The sequence below is a fragment of the Mirounga angustirostris genome, unplaced genomic scaffold (assembly GCF_029215605.1).
Source record: "Mirounga angustirostris isolate CCGP_5_RB_7025 unplaced genomic scaffold, mMirAng1.0.hap1 SCAF_1, whole genome shotgun sequence".
In the NCBI taxonomy this organism is placed as follows: domain Eukaryota; kingdom Metazoa; phylum Chordata; class Mammalia; order Carnivora; family Phocidae; genus Mirounga; species Mirounga angustirostris.
The window spans coordinates 210,925,988-210,947,680 of NW_026991709.1; the positions used below are offsets into that span (position 1 = coordinate 210,925,988).

The 21,693-nt window shown below is 45.0% G+C and overlaps 1 protein-coding gene across 3 annotated transcripts in view; it reads right to left on the reverse strand.

The window, feature by feature from the left end:
• Positions 1-16,139: 16,139 nt before the first annotated feature.
• Positions 16,140-21,693, reverse strand: part of VAV1 (vav guanine nucleotide exchange factor 1) — a 52,370-nt gene continuing 46,816 nt past the window's right edge. Inside the window, exons 25-27 of one of the 3 annotated variants that reach the window (XM_064572269.1) lie at positions 20,114-20,228; positions 18,452-18,600; positions 16,141-16,936 (exon numbers count right to left, since the gene is read on the reverse strand). In XM_064572269.1, coding sequence (XP_064428339.1) covers positions 16,883-16,936; positions 18,452-18,600; positions 20,114-20,228 — 318 coding nt within the window. In that variant the 3' untranslated portion in view covers positions 16,141-16,882. Of the gene's footprint in view, positions 16,937-18,451; positions 18,604-20,113; positions 20,229-21,693 lie in introns of all 3 variants that reach the window. The other 2 variants (XM_064572262.1, XM_064572271.1) reach the window with 2 other exon arrangements.

Sequence of the window (21,693 nt, forward strand, 5' to 3'; positions counted from 1 at the left end):
TGCACCCCAATGTTTATAGCAGCAATGTCCACAATAGCCAAACTATGGAAAGAGCCTAGATGTCCATCAACAGATGAATGGATAAAGAAGATGTGGTATATATGTACAATGGAATATTATGTAGTCATCAAAAAATGTAATCTTGCCATTTGCAATGACATGGGTGGAACTAGAGGGTATTATGTTAAGTGAAATAAGTCAATAAGAGAAAGACAAATATCATATGATCTCACTGATATGAGGAATTTGAGAAACAAGACAGAGGGTCATAGGGGAATGGAGGGAAAAATTAAACAAGACAAAACCAGAGAGGGAGACAAACCACAAGAGATTCTTAATCTCAGGAAACAAACTGAGGGTGGCTGGACTGGAGAGGGGTGGGAGGGATGGGGTGGCTGGGTGGTGGACATTGGGGAGGGTATGTACTATGGTGAGCGCTGTGAATTGTGTAAGACTGGTGAATCACAGACCTGTACCCCTGAAACAAATAATACATTATATGTTAATTAAAAAAAAAAAAGAGTTGATGCTGCCATCTTGAGCCCGAAGGTTTGAATCTCAGGCAGGATTTCTAGATTTCTATGTTCTAATCTGGAAGCAGAATTCCTTTTTCCTTGGGAAACCTCAGTTTTTGTTCATAAGGCCTTCAACTGATTAAATGATACCTACCCACATTATGGAGGGTCATCAGCTTCTCTCAAAGTCCACTGATCTCAATGTTAATCACATCTTTAAAATACCTTCACAGAAGCCTCTAGACTTGTGTTTGACCACACAACTGATCACCAGACTCCAGCCAAGCAGACATATAAAATTAACCATCACACAGTCCAACAGGAAATTCTAGAAAATTCTGAAGGGAGGCAAGATGGCAGAAGAGTAGGGGACCTCGTTTCATCTGGTCCCCTGAATTTAGATAGATAACTATCAAATCATTCTGAATACCTATGAATTCTCCTGAGATGTAAGAAAAGAATTGCTGGAATTCTACAAATAGAAAAGCAACCACTATTTGCAAGGTAGGAAGTGTGGAGACATGAATCTGAGGCAATATAACAGAAGATAATTGGTGGAGGGGAGGAAGCCTCTATAAGATGGCTACCGGAAAGTTATATAGCCCCAGAGTGCAAAATCAGAACCTTTAGAAATATGCTCCAGTGAGAGATGTCCCTTCCTGAAAGGTGCTCAGGTGGTGAAGCCAGGCAGAATCCTTCATGGGACAGTGTGGTCCCAGGATCACTGGGGTCACAGAAAGAATGGGGATGCCTCAGCTGGCAGAGTTCCCAAGCATTGGCAAGAGGAAACCAGTTAGGGTGAGTGAGCCTGGATGAGGCTCTCAGCTCAGTTTGCCATAAACCACAAACCACAGCATGATGAAGTGATAGCTTTCTTGCAGGGCCTTGCAAAAGATAGAAGAGCAGAGGACCTCCACCTTCCCCTGGGAGGGGCAGCATGGGAGCTCATGTGACCAGGCAACCACTCACAGTGTGGGCGTACTGCAAAGGACAAAAACGCAGGGACCCTCCCTCCATTCCCCCAGGAGGATTGGTGCCAGGGTGCACTGCAGGAGACTGCAGAGTTTGGCACACAAAAGTGAAGACGGCTTGTACCTGAGGGTTTGCTGAAGAGAGGGGACTGCAGTATCTCAGCTCTGGGGATTCAGATTATAGTGCAGCCATTTTTGTTTTCATCCTCTAGAGAGGTGGAAGGCCTGCAGGGGAAAAAGGTCACATAGAGTAGTTTACACTGAGCATGGCCCCCTGGCAAGGGGCAGTGCAACTCCCCGCCCCCCTTGCAAGGACAGCTGAGAATCAGTTTAGCAGCCTCCTCCCAGAAGACCAGCTGAAACAACAGGGGAACACCAAGTTTATAGAGCACACAGGACTGTAAAACTCCAGGGCCAGGGGAAAATAATATATAGGGTGCCTGGGTGGCTCAGTCGGTTAAGCGTCTGCCTTTGGCTCCCCAGCAAATTAGATAATCTGGAAGAAATGGATGCATTCTTAGAGATGTATCAACTACCAAAACTGAACCAGGAAGAAATAAAAAACCTGAACATACCTATAACCATTAAGGAAATTGAAGCAGTAATCAAAAATCTCCCAACAAACAAGAGCCCAGGGCCAGATGGCTTCCCAGGGGAATTCTACCAAACATTTCAAGAAGAATTAATACCTATTCTTCTGAAACTGTTCCAAAAAATAGAAATGGAAGGAAAACTTCCAAACTCGTTTTATGAGGCCACCATTATCTTGATCCCAAAACCAGACAAAGACCCCATCAAAAAGGAGAATTACAGACCAATATTCTTGATGAATATTGATGCAAAAATTCTCACCAAAACACTAGCCAATAGGATCCAACAGTATATTAAAAGGATTATTCACCACGACCAACTGGGATTTATCCCTGGGCTGCAAGGTTGGTTCAACATCCACAAGTCAATCAATGTGATACAATACATTAATAAAAGAAAGAACAAGAACCATATGATCCTCTCAATAGATGCAGAAAAAGCATTTGACAAAGTACAGCATCCTTTCTTGATCAAAACTCTTCAGAGTATAGGCATAGAGGGTACATACCTCAATATCACAAAACCCATCTATGAAAAACCCACAGCAAGTATCATTCTCAATGGGGAAAAACTGAGAGCTTTCCCCCTAAGGTCAGGCACATGGCAGGGATGTCCACTATCACCACTGCTATTCAACGTAGTATTAGAAGTCCTAGCCACAGCAATCAGACAACAAAAAGAAATCAAAGGCATCCAAATCAGCAAAGAAGAAGTCAAACTCTCACTCTTTGCAGATGATATGAAACTTTATGTGGAAAACCCAAAAGACTCCACCCCAAAACTGCTAGAACTCATACAGGAATTCAGTAACGTGGCAGGATATAAAATCAATGCACAGAAATCAGTGACATTCCTATACACCAACAACAAGATAGAAGAAAGAGAAATGAAGAAGTCGATCCCATTTACAATTACACCCAAAACCATAAGATACCTAGGAACAAATCTAACCAAAGAGGCAAAGAATGTGTACTCAGAAAACTATAAAATACTCATGAAAGAAATTGAGGAAGACACAAGAAATGGAAAAACGTTCCATGCTCATGGATTGGAAGAACAAATATTGTGAAGATGTCAATGCTTCCTAGAGCAATCTACACATTCAGTGCAATCCCTATCAAAATACCATCCACTTTTTTCAAGGAAATGGAACAAATAATCCTAAAATTTGTATGGAACCAGAAAAGACCCTGAATAGCCTGAGGATTGTTGAAAAAGAAAAGCAAAGCTGGCAGCATCACAATTCCAGACTTCAAGCTCTATTACAAAGCTGTAATCATCAAGACAGTATGGTACTGGCACAAAAACAGACACATAGATCAATGGAACAGAATAGAGAGCCCAGAAATGGACCCTCAACTCTATGGTCAGCTAATCTTCGACAAAGCAGGAAAGAATGTCCAATGGAAAAAAGACAGTCTCTTCAACAAATGGTGTTGGGAAAATTGGACAGCCACATGCAGAAGAATGAAACTGGACCATTTCCTTACACCACACACAAAAATAGACTCCAAATGGTTGAAAGACCTAAATGTGAGACAGGAGTCCATCAAAATCCTAAAGGAGAACACAGGCAGCAACCTCTTCGACCTCAGCCACAGCAACTTCTTCCTAGAAACATCACCAAAGGCAAGGGAAGCAAGGGCAAAAATGCACCATTGGAGCTTCATCAAGTTAAAAACTTTTGCACAGCAAAAGAAACAGTCAGCAAAACCAAAAGACTACTGACAGAATGGGAGAAGATATTTGCAAATGACATATCAGATAAAGGGCTAGTATCCAAAATCTATAAAGAACTTCTTAAACTCAACACCCAAAGAACAAATGATCCGATCAAGAAATGGGCAGAAGACATGAACAGACATTTTTCCAAAGAAGACATCCAAATGGCCAACAGACACATGAAAAAGAGCTCAACATCGCTCGGCATCAGGGAAACCCAAATCAAAACCTCAGTGAGATACAATCTCACACCAGTCAGAATGGCTAAAATTAACAAGTCAGGAAATGACAGATGTTGGCAGGGATGCGGAGAAAGGGGAACCCTCCTACACTGCTGGTGGGAATGCAAGCTGGTGCAGCCCCTCTGGAAAACAGCATGGAGGTTCCTCAAAAAGCTGAAAATAGAGCTACCATACAACCCAGCAATTGCACTACTGGGTATTTACCCCAAAGATACAAATGTAAGGATCCGAAGGGGTACGTGCACCCCAATGTTTATAGCAGCAATGTCCACAATAGCCAAACTGTAGAAAGAGCCAAGATGTCCATTGACAGATGAATGGATAAAGAAGATGTGGTATATATATACAATGGAATATTATGCAGCCATCAAAAGGAATGAAATCTTGCCATTTGCAACAACATGGATGGAACTGGAGGGTATTATGCTGAGCGAAATAAGTCAATCAGAGAAAGGCATGTATCATATGACCTCACTGATATGAGGAACTCAATCTCAGGAAACAAACTGAGGGTTGCTGGAGTGGTGGGGGGTGGGAGGGATGGGGTGGCTGGGTGATAGACATTGGGGAGCATATGTGCTATGGTGAGCACTGTGAATTGTGTAAGACTGTTGAATCACAGACCTGTACCTCTGAAACAAATAATACATTATATGTTAAAAAAAGAAGAAGAAAAGGAAGAAGAAGAAAGAAGAAGAAGAAGAAGAAGAAGAAGAAGAAGAAGAAGAAGAAGAAGAAGAAGAAGAAGAAGAAGAAGGAGAAGGAGAAGGAGAAGGAGAAGGAGAAGGAGAAGGAGAAGGAGAAGGAGAAGGAGAAGGAGAAGAAGAAGAAGGAGGAGGAGGAGGAGGAGGAGGAGGAGAAGAAGAAGAAGAAGAAGAAGAAGAAGAAGAAGAAGAAGAAGAAGAAGAAGAAGAAGAAGGAGAAGATGATAGCAGGAGGGGAAGAATGAAGGGGGGAAATCAGAGGGGGAGACGAACCATGAGAGACTATGGACTCTGAAAAACAAACTGAGGGTTCTAGAGGGGAGGGGGATGGGGAGATGGGTTAGCCTGGTGATGGGTATTAAAGAGGGCACGTTCTGCATGGAGCACTGGGTGTTATACGCAAACAATGAATCATGGAACACTACATCAAAAACTAATGATGTGATGTATGGTGATTAACATAGCAATAAATAAATAAATAAATAAATAAATAAATAAATAAATAAATAAATAAATAAATAAATTTAAAAATTAACCATAAAAGAGCCAAACGGGTAAGTTTCTGTTTCCTAACTGCACTTTGAACTGGTAAGAAATATTTCTTGGGAATCCTTCCTCCTCAACAGTTAAAGCTTGGTCACCGTGTTTGGAACCAACACTGTATGCCATCATGGGAAGGCTTAGGGATTTGCTTTTCCATCTCCCTTGGCACGGATCCCTGGTGCTTGCAAACGTTGCTGCCCCCACCAGATTGCTCTGCAAACTTCTGCAAGCAACTCTGAGCCCTGAGTGGCTCCTGTGAGCTTTGCGTCTCACAAGGGGCATAAGCAACAGCTGCAAGGGCTGTTACCCACCCCGGACCTCATTCGGATGCTGCTAGAAGTAGAAGCAGAAGAGGATGTGGAAGTGCAGAAGCTTCAAGAAGGTCATAATAAGCCATTATATTTATTCCCCAAACACAGGGCCCCAGAGCCCAGGCAAACGGGACAGAATTTGAGGGAAATGAATCTCTAAGAATGTCAGAAGTGGTGGCATAAGAAAACTGTGGTGAAAACGGGATTTTTAAAATTTTTTTTTAAATTTTATTTTATTATGTTATGTTAGTCACCATACAATACACATTAGTTTTTGAAGTGGTGATCCACGATTCATTGTTTTCGTATAACACCCAGTGCTCCATGCAGTACATGCCCTCCTTAATACCCATCACTGGGCTAACCAATCCCTCCACCCCCCTCCCCTCTAAAACCCTCAGTTTGTTTCTCAGAGTCCATAGTCTCTCATGGTTCATCTCTCCCTTCGATTTCCCCCCCTTCATTTTTCCCTTCCTTCTCCTAATGTCCTCTATGCTATTCCTTATGTTCCACAAATAAGTGAAACCATATGATAATTGACTTTCTCTGCTTGACTTATTTCACTTAGCATAATCTCCTCCAGTCCCATCCATGTTGATGTAAAAGTTGGGTATTCATCCTTTCTGATGGCTGAGTAATATTCCATTGTATATATGGACCACATCTTCTTTATCCATTCATCTGTTGAAGGGCATCTCGGCTCTTTCCACAGTTTGGCTATTGCAGACATTGCTGCTAGGAACATTGGGGTGCATATGGCCCTTCTTTTCACTACATCTGTTTTTTGGGGTTAAATACCCAGGAGTGCAATTGCTGGGTCATAGGGTAGCTCTATTTTTAAATTTTTTGAGGTACCTTCACACTGTTTTCCAAAGTGGCTGTACCAACTCGTATTCCCACCAACAGTGTAAAAGGGTTCCCCTTTCTCCACAACCTCTCTAACATTTGTTGTTTCTTTCCCTGTCCATTTTTGCCATTCTAACTGGTGTAACATGGTATCTCAATGTGGTTTTGATTTGAATTTCCCTGATGGCTAATGATGACGAACATTTTTTTCAAGTGTCTGTTAGTCATTTGTACGTCTTCTTCAGAGAAGTGTCTTTTCATGTCTTCTGCCCATTTTTTGACTTGAATCATTTTTTGGGGGGTGTTGAGTTTGAGAAGTTCTTTATAGATCTTGGATACCAGCCCTTTATCTGTAGTGTCATTTGCAAATATCTTCTCCCATTCCATGGGTTGCCTCTTTGTTTTGTTGACTGTTTCCTTTGCTATGCAGAAGCTTTTTATCTTGATGAAGTCCCAAAAGTTCATTTTTGCTTTTGTTTCACTAGCTTTTGGAGATGTATCTTGAAAGAAGTTGTTGCAGCTGATGTCGAAGAAGTTACTGCCTATGTTCTCCTCTAGGATTTTGATGGATTCCTATCTTACATTGTGGTCTTTCATCCATTTTGAGTTTATCTTTGTGTATGGTGTTAGAGAATGGTCGAGTTTCATTCTTCTGTATATAGCTGTCCAATTTTCCCAGCACCATTTATTGAAGAGACTGTCTTTTTTCCATTGCATATTCTTTCCTGCTTTGTCAAAGATTTGACCATAGAGTTGAGGGTCCATATGTGGGCTTTGTATTCTGTTCCATTGGTCTGTATGTCTGTTTTTGTGACAGTACCATGCTGTCTTGGTGATCACTGCTTTGTAATATAGCTTGAAATTGGGCAACGTGATGCCCCCAGCTTTGTTTTTCTTTTTCAAAACTTCCTTGGCAATTCGGGGTCTTTTCTGATTCCATACAAATTTTAGGATTGTTTGTTCCAGCACTTTGAAAAATGTCATTGGAGGGCGCTGGGTGGCTCAGATGGTTGGGCGTCTCCTTCGGCCCAGGGTCCTGGGATCGAGTCCCACATTGGGCTCCCGGCTCAGCGGGGAGCCTGTTTCTCCCTCTGACCTTCTGCCCTCTCATGCTGTTTCTCTGTCGCTTGCTCTCTAAAAAATAAATAAAATCTTTAAAAAAAAAAAAAGAAAAATGTCATTGGAATTTTGATCGGGATGGCATTGAAGGTATAGACTGTTCTGGGTAGCATAGACATTTTAACAATGTTTATTCTTCTGATCCATGAGCATGGAATGTTTTTCCATCTTTTTGTGTCTTCTTCAATTTCTTTCCTGAGTGTTTTGTAGTTCCTAGAGTATAGATCCTTTACCTCTTTGGTTAGGTTTATTCTGAGGTATCTTATGGTTTTTGGTGTTATTGTAAATGGAATTGTTTCTCTAATTTCTCTTTCTACAGTTGCATTGTTAGTGTATAAGAAAGCAACCGATTTCTGTGCATTGATTTTGTATCCTGCCACATTACTGAATTGCTGTATGAGTTCTAGTAATTTGGGGGTGGAGTCTTTTGGGTTTTCCACATAAAGTATCATGTCGTCTGCGAAAAGAGAGAGTTTGATTTCTTCTTTGCCAATTTGAATACCTTTTATTTTTTTTTTGTTGTCTGCTGTTGCTGGGACGTCCAGTACTATGTTGAACAATAGTGGTGAGAGTGGGCATCCTTGTCATGTTCCTGGTCTTAAGGGAAAGGCTCTCAGCTTCTCCCCATTAGGAATGATATTTGCAGTGGGTTTTTCATAGATGGATTTTATGAACCTGAGCAATGTTCCCTCTATCCCTATACTCTGAAGAGTTTTAATCAGGAAAGGATGTTGTATGTTGTCAAATCAATTGAGAGGACCATATGGTTCTTCTCTCTCCTCTTATTAATGTGTTCTATCACATTGATTGATTTGTGAATGTTGAACCACCCTTGCAAAAATGGGATTTTTAAAATTAATTAATTAATTTAATAAAATGGGATTTTTTTCTGTCCCTCGCCGGACACCAGTGATTCTGTGTGGCTGTGCCTATTGGACACCCTGGGAGTGAGTCAGCATCTGCCGAGGTGGGGGGCACTTTTTCCTAATTTTCACAAAGACTTCTGGCAGGTCATTGGGGGCTACCAAAGGAAGCTCTTGGAGGGGGCTTTTAATTTTTACGATTTTTTAAAAATTCTTGATCTCACCAAGCTCATTCTTCAGACCTCAATAGAGTGATGTTAAGAGAGAGAGAGAGAAACCTGTCCCATGCCTGACTTCATTGCCTGAAATTCCACTATTAGTTATTCCTTTGGATAAAAGCATTTCTCTAGGTATTTACCCCAAAGATACAGATGTAGTGAAAAAAGGGGGCACATGCACCCCAATGTTCATAGCAGCAATGTCCACAGTTTGGCTACTGGAGCCAAGATGCCCTTCAATAGACCAATGGATAAAGATGTGGTCCATGTATACAATGGAATATTACTCAGCCATCAGAAAGGATGAATACCCACCATTCCCATCGACATGGATGGAACTGGAGGGAATTATTCTCAAGCAGAGAAAGACAATTATCATATGGTTTCACTCCTATGTGGAACATAAGGAATAGCATGGAGAACCATAGGGGAAGGGAGGGAAAACTGAATGGGAAGAAATCAGAGGGAGACAAACCATGAGACTCTGGACTCCGGGAAACAAACTGAAGGTTTCAGAAGGGAGGGGGTGGGGGGATGGGTTAGCCTAGTGATGGGTACTAAGGAGGGCAAGTGATGTGATGAGCACTGGGTGTTATAGGCAACTATTGAATCATTGAATTCTACATCAAAAAATAATGATATAGAGCCAACTATATGTTGGCTAATTGAACATTTTAAAAAAAAAGGCATTTCTCTTCCAGAAAATCTGGCACTAAGGAGGGCACTGACTCAATGGGCTTCTGAGAGCCTTTGCACTTGCCATTTCCTCTGCCTGAAATACATTTTTCCTCCCCATTTTCGATGGTACACTCTCTCCGTGAATTCCAGCCTCAGCACAGATGTGAGGGAGGCCTTTCCCTGGCCACCCAGTCAGGAACAACCCCCACCCCCATCAAGACACTCTGGGCCTGCTACTCAGCATTATTTTTCTCCATAGAGCTGACCTCCAAACTCAAGCTGAGGCCACATCTTGGCTCAGCTTTTTCTCCAGCCCCTTCCTGCTTGCGGAGGCCACTGTGGCCGGGGCAGGAAGGTTGACGAAGGTCATATGGGGTCTTGTGGGTCGTCCTACAGATTCAGCCTGACACCTGTCCTGTCTGATGTCTACCTGCGCTTTTCCCCGAGTGGATCAGAAGTGGGGAAGACTGGAGACACAGGAGGTGATGATACTAAGGATTTGGGATCAGACATGCCAGGTGTATTCATACCCTGGAAATTGGCACGTGCTGTCCCAGCATCCACTGATTAAATCCCTTTACTCCGTGCCCCACTCCCGTCTTCTGCAGCTTAAAGCTCAAGCCCATAAGGCTGACTTCCAGCCTGCCCTTAAAATCTGGTCTTTTTAGAACAGTCTAAGCAGAAACCTCTGTGTGCTGAAGCCAAATCAGCCGCTAGAAGGCAGCACAAACCTTCAGACTGGTGCCTGAGGACACAGTGGGGATGGATCTTAGGTGACCTGGGACCCCAATCTCCAACACCAAGGAAACACGACGTTCTGGGCCCCCGAGGAAAGGCTGTCCTTGAGTAAATAGTGCCCATGTCATATGATGGGGTCCTCCATGAAAATGCCACAGGAAGAAACCCTGGGAGGTCATAGATCTATTAATGTCCTTGATACTGGTGATGATTTCACAGGTAGATACGGTATCCCCAGCCTCATGGTGACATATATGTTCAACATGTACAGCTTTTTAGGTATTGATCACACCTCAACAAACCAGTTTTTAAAAGAAGAAAGAGAATCTGCCTTGTGCCTGACTTCACTGAACTTCCACCATTAGAGAGTTATTCCTTTATTTTTTTTTTAAGATTTTATTTATTTATTTGACAGAGACAGAGATAGCGAGAGCAGGAACACAAGCAGGGGGAGTGGGAGAGGGAGAAGCAGGCTTCCCGCCGAGCAGGGAGCCTGATGTGGGACTCGATCCCAGGACCCCAGGATCATGACCTGAGCCGAAGGCAGACGCTTAACAACTGAGCCACCCAGGCGCCCTGAGAGTTATTCCTTTAGATTAAACATTTCTCTTCCAAAAGATACAAGATACTGACTCAACAGGCCAAGTACAAGCCCCTGGAAGGGGTGACAGAAATGGGAAGGACCTTCAGACCACAGAAAAAGGCTCTGGATAGAGCCCCCTCCACCCACATTCTTAATAGTATAAATATAAACGTATTCCCTCAAAGACCCTGGATCTCAACTCTGTTTCTCCCTCTTGCCCTGTCCCAGCCTCTGAAAGCTGGGAGTGCTTGTACCCAGGAAGATTCTGAAATTAAGATCTCCCTGGGCCCCTCTGGATGGGTCCTTCCCTGTGGTTTCGGGTGAATGAATAGGCGTGTCATCGGGCGGTGTGATGATGATGATCAGCTGCGAAGCCAAAAGCACCAGGAGCCCTTTCTGGTGCCCAAACCTGGGCTCATACAGTTTGTGAGAACAAGCACACTCGTGCAGACACACACACATGCTCTTTGCTCTCTCTCCTGCTCTCTTCCCCAAGCGGGGACGCGGGTCCGCAGAAGAGGTTGGGGCGCTACTGCTACCTCCCACCAGGGGGCAGGCTTGGCTCTAACTTGGGGCGATCTGCTGTGCCGATGTCCCTGGTTTGTGTCTTCGTGTTTATGAATGTTTCCGTCTGATCCAGGGGCTGCCTGTCTGCCTGTTTGAAGTCGCCCTCCACCAACTTCACGTGTGGATGTCTTCATCCGAGTTTACGAGTTCCCAGGACAGGGCGTATGAGCGAGTCTGTTTGAGGGCGTGTGTGACTGTCTACTTCCCGGACTACCTGCTGTGCGTGCAGGTAGCCTTGTAAGGTTCTGGGTGTGTCCCTGCGCCTGGTTGAGTCTCCGGTACATGTCTCCATGCCTATGCAAGCCAGCTTCATACTGCACATGCGTGTGCACACACGCACGTGATCGCCTGTAGAAGGACAGTGTTGGTGTTTTTATATATGTGTTTCCATCCGTTTTTCAGCCTGTTTTCAATGATTTGGGGTCCGGGGTCTGTTGGTCTGTTGCAATGCGGAGAGTATTACTATGTCTGTGTGTCCCTAGAGCTGCCTGCCTACAGTCGTCCGTGGGCAAACACTCTGTCTGTCCGTGTCCATCTGTGCGTCCACGTGCCGGGCTCTATGGGGTGTATTTGGGGGCTGTGTTTCTTCATGACCATCTGTGTGTGCGCCCGTCCTGTTGTCGGGGGTTCCTTTAAGAGGACCTTCCTGTACACATAATGTGTGTGTCACAGATTGAATTGCTTCCCCTCAAAAATCCACATGCTGAGTCCCCAGTATCTCAGAACGTGACCTTATTTGGAAATAGGGTCTTTGTGGATATAATGAATTAAATTGAGGTCATACCGGAAGTAGGGTGGGCCCTTCATCCAGTCTGACGAGTGTCCTTAAAAGAAAGAGAAATTTGGACACAGACACGCACACACGGAGGACAGCATGTGAAGGCTGGACTGTGCCACAAGCTAAGGAATTACCAGAAGCTCGGAGAGGCGCCTGGAACAGATCCTTCTCTGGCATCTCCAGACCCAGCGCAACCTTGCCAACCCCTTGATGTTGGACTCCTGGCTTCTAGAACAGAGATAGTAACTGTCTGTTAAGTCACCCAGTCCATGGTCATTTGTTACAGCAATACAAGCGAGCTAATACAGGGTGTGTGTCTGTGTGTGTATGTGCATCCCCAGGCAGCCACATGCCACAGATGGCCAGCATCAGAGAACTTCCGGGCTAGGGCACTGGGGGGCTTCTACGTGCTCCTTTAACTCTCCGTGCCAGAGGAGGGGGTAAGAGCTGTGCCCTCGAGCCCAACTCCCCAACCATCAGCAGGCCTCTCCAGAGCTCCCCTGAGGCCCCTCATCACCTCCACCACACCAGCAAGAAGCAGCCTCCTCCAGCAGGTGTCTTCAGGATGCCACTCACAGCCTCTCCCTTCCTGGCCCCTCTGAGGGACACATAAGAAGGCAGGTCTTGCACCGGGCCTGACCTGGGCTCAGTCTGACCGTTACTCCAGCCCCCCTCTCTCCCTCCCTTTCTAAGAAAACTAAACCCCTTGCAGTTCCCAGAACCCACAAAGTACACCCTCACTTCCACCTCTCCCTAAAAAAATGTCCCTGCATGTTTCTTAAATACTCCAGCTCATTGTTCAGGTACCACCCTAGATGTTTCCTCCTCCAAGAAGCCCTCCCTGACCATCTCCTCAACCCAAGACTGGGTTAGGTATGTCTCTTTTCCCACAACCCCTTGTTTCCCTCAACCTGAAACTCATCGCTGCAGGTCATGATCACCTAGTTGATTCTTAAGAATCCCCATCAGATCCTTTGCACTTGGCAGGCTGGTCTGCACCTGATGCATTCACACGGCACAAAGCTGGTGTACGAGTTGGCTCAGGCTGCCGTAACGAAGTGCCACACACAGGGCAGCTTACCCAACAGACACTTACTGTCTCACAGAGGCCAGATGTCCAAGATCAAACGTCGGTTGGGTTGGTTCTTTCTGAGGCTGCTCTCCTTGGCTCACAGATGATCTGTGAATGTCGGTGTCCCCATACTTCTAAGGACACCAGTCGCATTGGATTAAGGCCCACCCTAATGACCTTATCTTAACTTAATCACCACTATAAAGACTTTATCTCCAAATGCAGTCACATTCTGTGGTCCTGTTTAGGACCTCAACCCATGAATTTGGAGGCGGATGCAGGTCAACCCGTAACAGCTGGTGTTACTAACTGCTTACCACAAACATGATTGAATGAATCAACGTTGAATCTCCTGTTGACTCCGGCTTTGTTCCAAGTTTTCACAGGTCTCTCTGTTTGAGGATTAAACATTCTTGCCCTGTTGATGTTACTCTTAGCCATTCAACTTGCTTTAGCCACTGAAATGCAAGAGGAAGTGGTGTGCCAGTCTCTAGAAGAAACGTCGAGAGCCACTGAGTCGTCCTGCCATCTCTCCTTTCTTTCTGCCATGAGCTTGGCGTATCCTGAGCCTGGTGTATCTCAAAACAGGGCTACTCTTGCAGTGCCTTCTCCTTCCAGAAACTTCTTCAGCACAGTTGAAGCTAAAACATGAAGTTTGCAAGACACTGAGATTGGAGAGTCGCAATTGGCCGCAACAATACTGCACCCAAGACTGGAGTAGAGCCCAAGGCATGGCTGGGGTCAAAGTTCCGCGTGGGGCTGGAGGACGTTGAAGCGAGGTCCTCCAAGAACAAGTCCATGACCTCCACCTCAACAGCACCACTGAATTAGAAAGCCGGGTAGCCTCCTTATGCCTTTGGTAAACTCATGGCATGGCTCGGGGGGTGGGGGGGTGGAGTCATAGTCCCTGACCTCTGTGACTCCAATGCCCCCTTTCCAGCTACAGGGTCCTACAGGAAAATACTTCCAGGCTTCGGAGTCCAGACCGTGCACCTGGCCAGGTGTGCACAGGAGCTTTCTGAGCACTGGTTTCCTTGGGCTGAGCACAGCACCAGGACGTTCCCGTCAGCTGCTGGAGCGATGGTTAAGAAGTTGGCTTTGGGGGCACCTGGGTGGCTCAGTTGGTTGAGCGACTGCCTTCGGCTCAGGTCATGATCCTGGAGTCCCGGGATCGAGTCCCGCATCGGGCTCCCTGCTTGGTGGGGAGTCTGCTTCTCCCTCTGACCCTCCCCCCTCTCATGTGCTCTCTCTCATTCTCTCTGTCTCAAATAAATAAATAAAATCTTAAAAAAAAAAAAAAGAAGTTGGCTTTGCACTTAGTTACCAGCCAACTCTGCGCCCTCGGACGTGGGATTTCTCATCTTTCTCTAGTTCAGAGAGGTGAAGTCACTTTCTCAAAACGTTACAGCTAATTTTACAGGAGCAAAGTTGATCTTAGGATCTTCCTGGAGCCGTGGCCATGATGCTCTGCAGCCCACAGAGCTGGTTGTGAGATGGCATTGGCCAAGGCTATTGTGGTGCATGCTTGACATGGGGCTGCCTCTGTTATTAGTGTGTGTGGGGGTGGGGGGAGTAATATTTAGAAGTACTAACTCTTTTCCCCCAAAGTAACATATAGCTCGTGGCCTTTCCCTAGACCTGGCCACCATCTTTTTGCCTCCAATGGGGTATTTCTACAACCTGCAAGAGAGTTACCAAAGAAACAGCTTTTTGGCTTTTGAACTTCAAAAACCTTTTTAGAGATTTTGCATCTTGGCTTTTGAGCCTCAAAAATCTAAGCCCCAAAGGATTCCCCAATAAAAATCTGGCCATAGTGGGTGCCAGGGGCTGGAGAGAGGAAGGAATAGGGAGTTGTTGCTTAATGGGGACAGGGTGTTTGTTTTGCAAGATGAAAAATTCTGGAGACTGTTTGCACAACCAATATACGTCACACTACTTACTGGACCATACATGTAAAACTGGTGAGGACGGTGGATTTTATATTGTGTATATTGGGCCACAGTTTTTTAAAAGTTAAATCTATTAAGTAAAAAGAAAAAAAATCTGGTCACGTATGAAGAAAAGCATTCATCAGACTGAAGCAACTTTTCCTGCAACGAGATAGGTCAATGACTCTCCAAGGTGGAGGGGAAGAGAGGGGTCAAGAGAAGCATCCCTGTATCCTATCTGCACACTCCAGTTTAGATGGCTTCAGGGTGATATGGGAAAAAGAAGGTTCTCTGGAGCCCTAGGGATCCCAGGATATAGCAAACTCTGCAGAGGCTCCCCACACCCTGCATAGGGCAGCATCCATTGGGTAGGGATGGCTGTGAAGGGGTGTGCATGCACTTTCTCTGCACTTAGGGATAATGCAGCAGACCCTGTCAGCACCCCACGCACCCACTGACAATATCCAACAAGTCAAGAGCTCCAGAAATGCCTGTGGTTCTCCAACCACTAGAGCATGCCTTGCCTACATACAAGCAGCTTTCAAGTAATGACTGATGGAAGTTGGTGAACACATACCCTAGCTCCCTTGCACTTCAGCTGCAAGGAATGTTCTATGTGGACTTCCAGGGGTCCCCAACAAGAATGAGCCCCTGTCGCCCACAGCTGTCACCTGCTTGTCAGTGCTCCCTTTACTGGCTCCTTCCTTTTCCCTTCTCCCTTCTCTCTCCCTTCTGGCTACTTCTTGGGATCACTCCCAGATGAACTCTGCACATCCAAATCTTTGTCTCAAGCTCTGCTTCTGGAGAAGCCCAACCTAAGGCAGTGACCATATAATTTATCACCCAAACCAGGACACCTTGGAAAATGAAAAGGATCGTGATTAATAACTATACCAGGGCAACAGCCAGGACTGTTGCAGGTAAACCAAGAGGTACAGTCATTCCACTCAGCATTTCAGGACAAACAGCCAGATGTCTTGCATGTGCCAAGAAGGATGTGGAAGACACAGAGGAACCAAAGGCAAAGCAGAAACCATGACATCTCTGCAGGTGGCAGTGTGATAAATAACCATCAAGTACCAGCTGTCTCCCCAACACCCTAGTGCCAAACCGCCTGGAATTTAAACCTGATCTTGGGGGGGGGGGGGCGCCTGGGTGGCTCAGTTGGTTAAGCAACTGTCTTCAGCTCAGGTCGTGATCCTGGAGTCCCGGGATCGAGTCCCACATCTGGATCCCTGCTCGGCGGGGAGTCTGCTTCTCCCTCTGATCCTCCCCCTCTCATGCTCTCTGTCTCCCATTCTCTCTCTCAGATAAATAAATAAAATCTTAAAAAAAAAAAAAAACCTGATCTTGGGGGAAACTAAGATGAAGTCTCTCTACCTCTTAGCAGAATTGGAGGGTAGTTAAGTTCTAGCAGAGAAAAAACAAAGGAGAGTTACATTTTTGTGATCTGGAATCTGTGAGTGTAAAATTCTTTCCTACCTTCTGGGGGTCCCATTTCCTTCTTGGGGTCTTATCGTATATGGCAAAGCAAGATAATAAAGCTGGAAGGCGGGGATTGTGGAGGGGGCTTTTATCTGTGCCCCCATGTCCTTTCCCACCCTTTCCCGTCCAGGTCCTCCTGAATGACAGCAGTCATTCCTTTCATCATTTTATTAAAAGCTGTTGCCTTGAGCCCCACCTTCTTGAGGGGACCCAAGAGAAAATCAGTGTGTTATAAATTAACCATGGCAGGGCATCATCCCAGGAGCCCTGCCAGCTGGACGCTGGCCCTCCACAGTCCATCCTGGATTCTCAGCCCACTGGGACCTGTCACAGCCCGCCTGACCCTGCTGCCGCTCATCCTGGGCTCAGAGCCTGGAGTTTCTCATCTCTCGGCCAGTGTGCCAAAGCTCAGCAGTATTCAGAATAATCCTCCTCCACATAGTTGGAGGGGAACCAGCCAACCTGGAAAGAGAAGAGGAAGGGGTCAGAACATTCCCCACTGTTCCTCAACACACCAGGCAGATGCCCTCACACCTCAGGGCCTTTGCACCTGCCACACCTTCTACCCCAGAAAGTACATCCCCCAGAGGTACATGTGGCTGACAACCCCCCCACCTTCCAGCGTTCTCTATCACATGTCGCCTTATTAGTGAGACCTTCCTGACCACCCTATTTAAAATTGCAAACCCCACCCACCCCAACACTCCTTATCCCTGCTTAATTTTTCTCCATAGCACTTGTCAGCATCTTATTGAGTATATGTTACTTATTTATGGGCTTGTTGTCTGTCCCCACACCCCCACTATAACATGAGCTCCTCAAGGGCAAGGATTGCTGTCTCTTTGATTCATTAGATTCCCAAGAGTCTAGAAGAGTTCCTGGCACATGGGAGATGCTTAATAAATATTTCTTAAAAGGATGGATGGATGGATGGATGGATGGATGGATGGATGGATGGATGAATTCATTATAGCTGAGATTTCCCAAAGGCTCCCTCAAACCCCAACTGTCCTCCACTGCACACTGAACTTACCCTCCACAATTCTTAACAAAACTGTTCATCTAAGCAATTATCTGGGCTGTTTTTTCACATGTTTCCCCCAGTTGAATGTAAGCTCCTGACCAATGTCCTTACCTTCATTCAACAAATATTTTTGAGAAACCATTACAAGGGAGGCAGTATTCTAGAGACTAGGAACTCATTCATGGATAAAATAAAGAAGACTCTCTGTCTTTGTGAGACAAAAATAAGAACCAGGTAGAAACAAATGTTTTGAGGAACCTTGCGGTCCCTCCTGACAGACAGTCCGAATGCAGGCAGACAAAAAAGCACAAGAGGCAAAAATGGTCATTTCCAGTTATATACCTCTTCATGCATTCAGTATTTACTGAGCACCTATTATGTGCCAGTCACTGGAGACACGGCGCAGTGAACAAGATAGACAAAAACCCCTCCCTTCATGTCCCCCAAACATGCTAATCACTCTCTCACCTCAGGGCCTTTGCACATGCTGGTGCCTCTGCCTGGAATACTTTCCTCCACCCCCTCTATGACCTTCTTGCCTGGCTAACTACTCACCCCTCAGTGATCACCTTGGCCTCCCAGAAGTCCTACTGACCTGCTCCTACCCTGCCCTGTGATTCCCCACCTCAACCCTGACCATTCAATGTTGTACCTGCTTGGTTACACGTCTATCATCTTCACTAGACTATGAGTTTCATGAGGGCAGTAACTGTACCACACTAATTTTTGTCTCCTCAGCACCCAGCAGAGTGCCTGGCACATAGTAGGTGCTCAGTAAATAAATGCAAGTTATATAAATGAATGACATCTCTATCTCCTTTCCTCCCCTCTGACCAGGGAACACCCACAAGGGCCACTCCCCACCTGCTCCATTCCACAATTCCAGGCTATAGCGCTATAGTCAGGTCACCCCATGCCCTTTCCCCAGGCCGCCAAGCTTTACCCCAACTCACCCGGCCATAGATCTCCCCTCGCCACCAGCCTTGTTGCCCCTTCTTGTTAAGGATCTTGATGATGTCACCCTCCTTGAGGGACAGCTCTGATCGGTCCCGGGCGCAGAAGTCATAGCGTGCTTTGGCTGTACCAAAATACTTGGTGCTCCCTGCTGTGTAGGGGAGAGCTGGGATGAGTAAAGGTCCTGAAGCAGACACCTGCCCACCATCTGGGGACAGCTGGGGGGAGGCAATGCTCTCAGGAGAGTAACACCAGGACAAAGCGTCCCTCAATACTTCTTCATGCAGAGTATTGGGTGCCCCGTGCTCTGAGGGGACAAAACTGTTCTTTTGAAATCATCATTCTAGCCCAACCAGTATCCAAGTTTAGAAAATAATGCCATTTATGAATTTCTTTAAATGGTTTCTATATATTTATAGTGAAAGAAATGGAAGATATGGAGAAATTCATTCTAGGCTGTTAATATTAATTATCCTAAAGAGGACCAGGGTCAAAAAAGAAAGGGAATAAAAAAAAGAGATACAAGGGGGAAAGAAACAGAAAATTTTTCATAGTAAAATATTAAGCAACATTGTAGAATGGAAAATTAATTTGTAGTATTTCTCCAAGTATGCTAAAATCCATATATACACCAGGGCAAATAAGTAATGTTCAGACAGACACATTTATCCCACTGGGTGATGAGGATCCTTTGATGAGGATTGGTGTCCTGGTGTTATGTTGGTGGTGTTTTTTTCAAAAACGTAACATTTTATTTTTTTTAAAGATTTTATTTATTTATTTGTCAGAGAGAGACAGCGAGAGAGGGAACACAAGCAGGGGGAGTGGGAAAGGGAGAAGCAGGCTTCCCGTGGAGCAGGGAGCCTGATGCGGGGCTCGATCCCAGGACACTGGGATAATGACCTGAGCCGAAGGCAGACGCTTAATGACTGAGCCACCCAGGCGCCCCCAAAAATGTAACATTTTAATAATAATTGATTTTTTAAATCTCTCTTGAAAAATTTTTTGGATATATAAGAATCCAGAAACTATACCACCCATGTGACTTTTCTGAAAAACATACTTCAGGATGCACCCTAGCAAAATGAAATTTGAATCAGAATAAGGAATTTTAAAAATAAAGGAAAATATAGAAAACAAGAAATATAGATGGAGTCTGAGTAATTCTTGATACTGTATTTGAGAAGTTAAACGCCACTGTTAAGAAAGAATCCCTAAAACATATGTTGTGATTATTTTAATTCATAGCAAACTGTATCCAACATTCCAGATAACGTCCATGAACCTACGCGGGAGAGATGCAAAGGAAAAGAGAAGAGTGCACTAAAGGTCTTGCCTTTTTGTGAGAGAATGTTATAGATACTAAATAATCCTTGATATTGATACAAAAATACAGGCTTAAAAGGTGCAGGTGAGAACCCTTCTGGTACCTAGTGTCCTCATCTTCCCAAATACAAAAGTAAGCTCTGTCCCATCTTCCACCCAAGCAAATGAACATGCAAACCACCCAAGAGCAAAGGGACAGACTATCGTGAGAAGGAGCTCCCACTGTTTACCAGACATGACCTCTGTATGCCCACTGGAATGTCCATAGCATCCCCAAACTTGCCCTCTACAACAGGAAGGAGCTGGGGCACAGGTCCCCAGCCTGAGACCTCTACCTGGGGGTTTGCTGATGGCTCTCTTCTCGGGCTCCTTGAAGGGGAACTGCAGGGTGGTGTCCAGTGACTTGAAGCAGTCCTTTAGAGAATTCTGCTGGTAAAACTCCACCAGCTCCTGGAGGGACAGGGGGGCAGATGCTATCCCTTCTGGCCTCCCTGGTGACTCCTTGACTGTTCCCCATGATGGGGAGCTCATTCCCTTCCTGGGCAACCGGGACCATTTTTTTGGGAAGAGATCACATTGCCTAAAGCCAGTTCTCTTAATAACCAAGTTACTTCATAATAAATTTACCGAATAATCAACTTGCCTGATAACCAGCTCACCAAAATCAACCCCCACTGTGGGTGTCAAGAGACTGATTTTTATAACTAATTATTATAATAATAATAAATTCTGCTTATTCAGCACCTACTATGTGCTGGTCAGTGTGCAATCACACAGCATCAAAATCTCCTAATAATCATGAAAGGTGAATACATTCATGATTCTCCCATTTTATAAATGGAGAAACCAGGTCACAGAGAGGCCAAGTTCCTCATCCAGGGTCCCACATCTGGAAAAGGGCAGATCCGGAATACAGTCCCCCGGGGGAGGGGCAGTAGAGTGTAGTAGCTAAGACAAGACAAAATGTCTCATGGTTTAGCGTTCTAGACTCCAAAAATGCCAGTATCATGAAAGACCAAAAGAAAAAAAAAGGTTTTAAAAAGGCTGGCAATCTATTACAAATGAAAAGAGACTAAGGAGATAAAAACTAAATGCAATGTGTGATCCTTGATTATATCCTACAAGAAAAAAGAGCTATAAAAGGTATACTTTTGGGGGCAATCAGGAGTTTGGAAAATAGACTGTATATTACATAATAATTTTGCATCAATGCTCAATTTCCTGAACGTAATAATGATACTGTAGTGAGGTACAAGAATGTCTTGGCTCATTTGCAACGACGTGGATGGAACTGGAGGGTATTATGTTGAGTGAAATAAGTCAAACAGAGAAAGACATGTATCATATGATCTCACTGATATGAGGAATTCTTAATTGCAGGAAACAAACAGGGTTGCTGGAGTGGGGGGTGGGATGGGAGGGATGGGGTGACTGGGTGATAGACACTGGGGAGGGTATGTGCTCTGGCAAGCGCTGTGAATTGTGCAAGACTGTTGAATCTCAGATCTGTACCTCTGAAACAAATAATGCAATATATGTTAAGAAAAAAAAGAAGAAGAAGAAGAAGGTAGCGGGAGGGGAAGAATGAAGCGGGGGAAATCGGAGGGGTAGACGAACCATGAGAGACGATGGACTCTGAAAAACAAACTGAGGGTTCTAGAGGGGAGGGGGGTGGGAGGATGGGTTAGCCTGGTGGTGGGTATTGAGGAGGGCACGTTCGGCATGGAGCACTGGGTGTTATGCACAAACAATGAATCATGGAACACTTCATCTAAAACTAATGATGTAATGTATGGGGATTAACATAAGAATAAAAAAATGTCTAAAAAAAAAAAGAACGTCTTGGCTCTTTGGATATTCATGCTAAAGTATTTTTGGGTGAACGGTCTAGATGCCTGCAACTTATTCTTACATA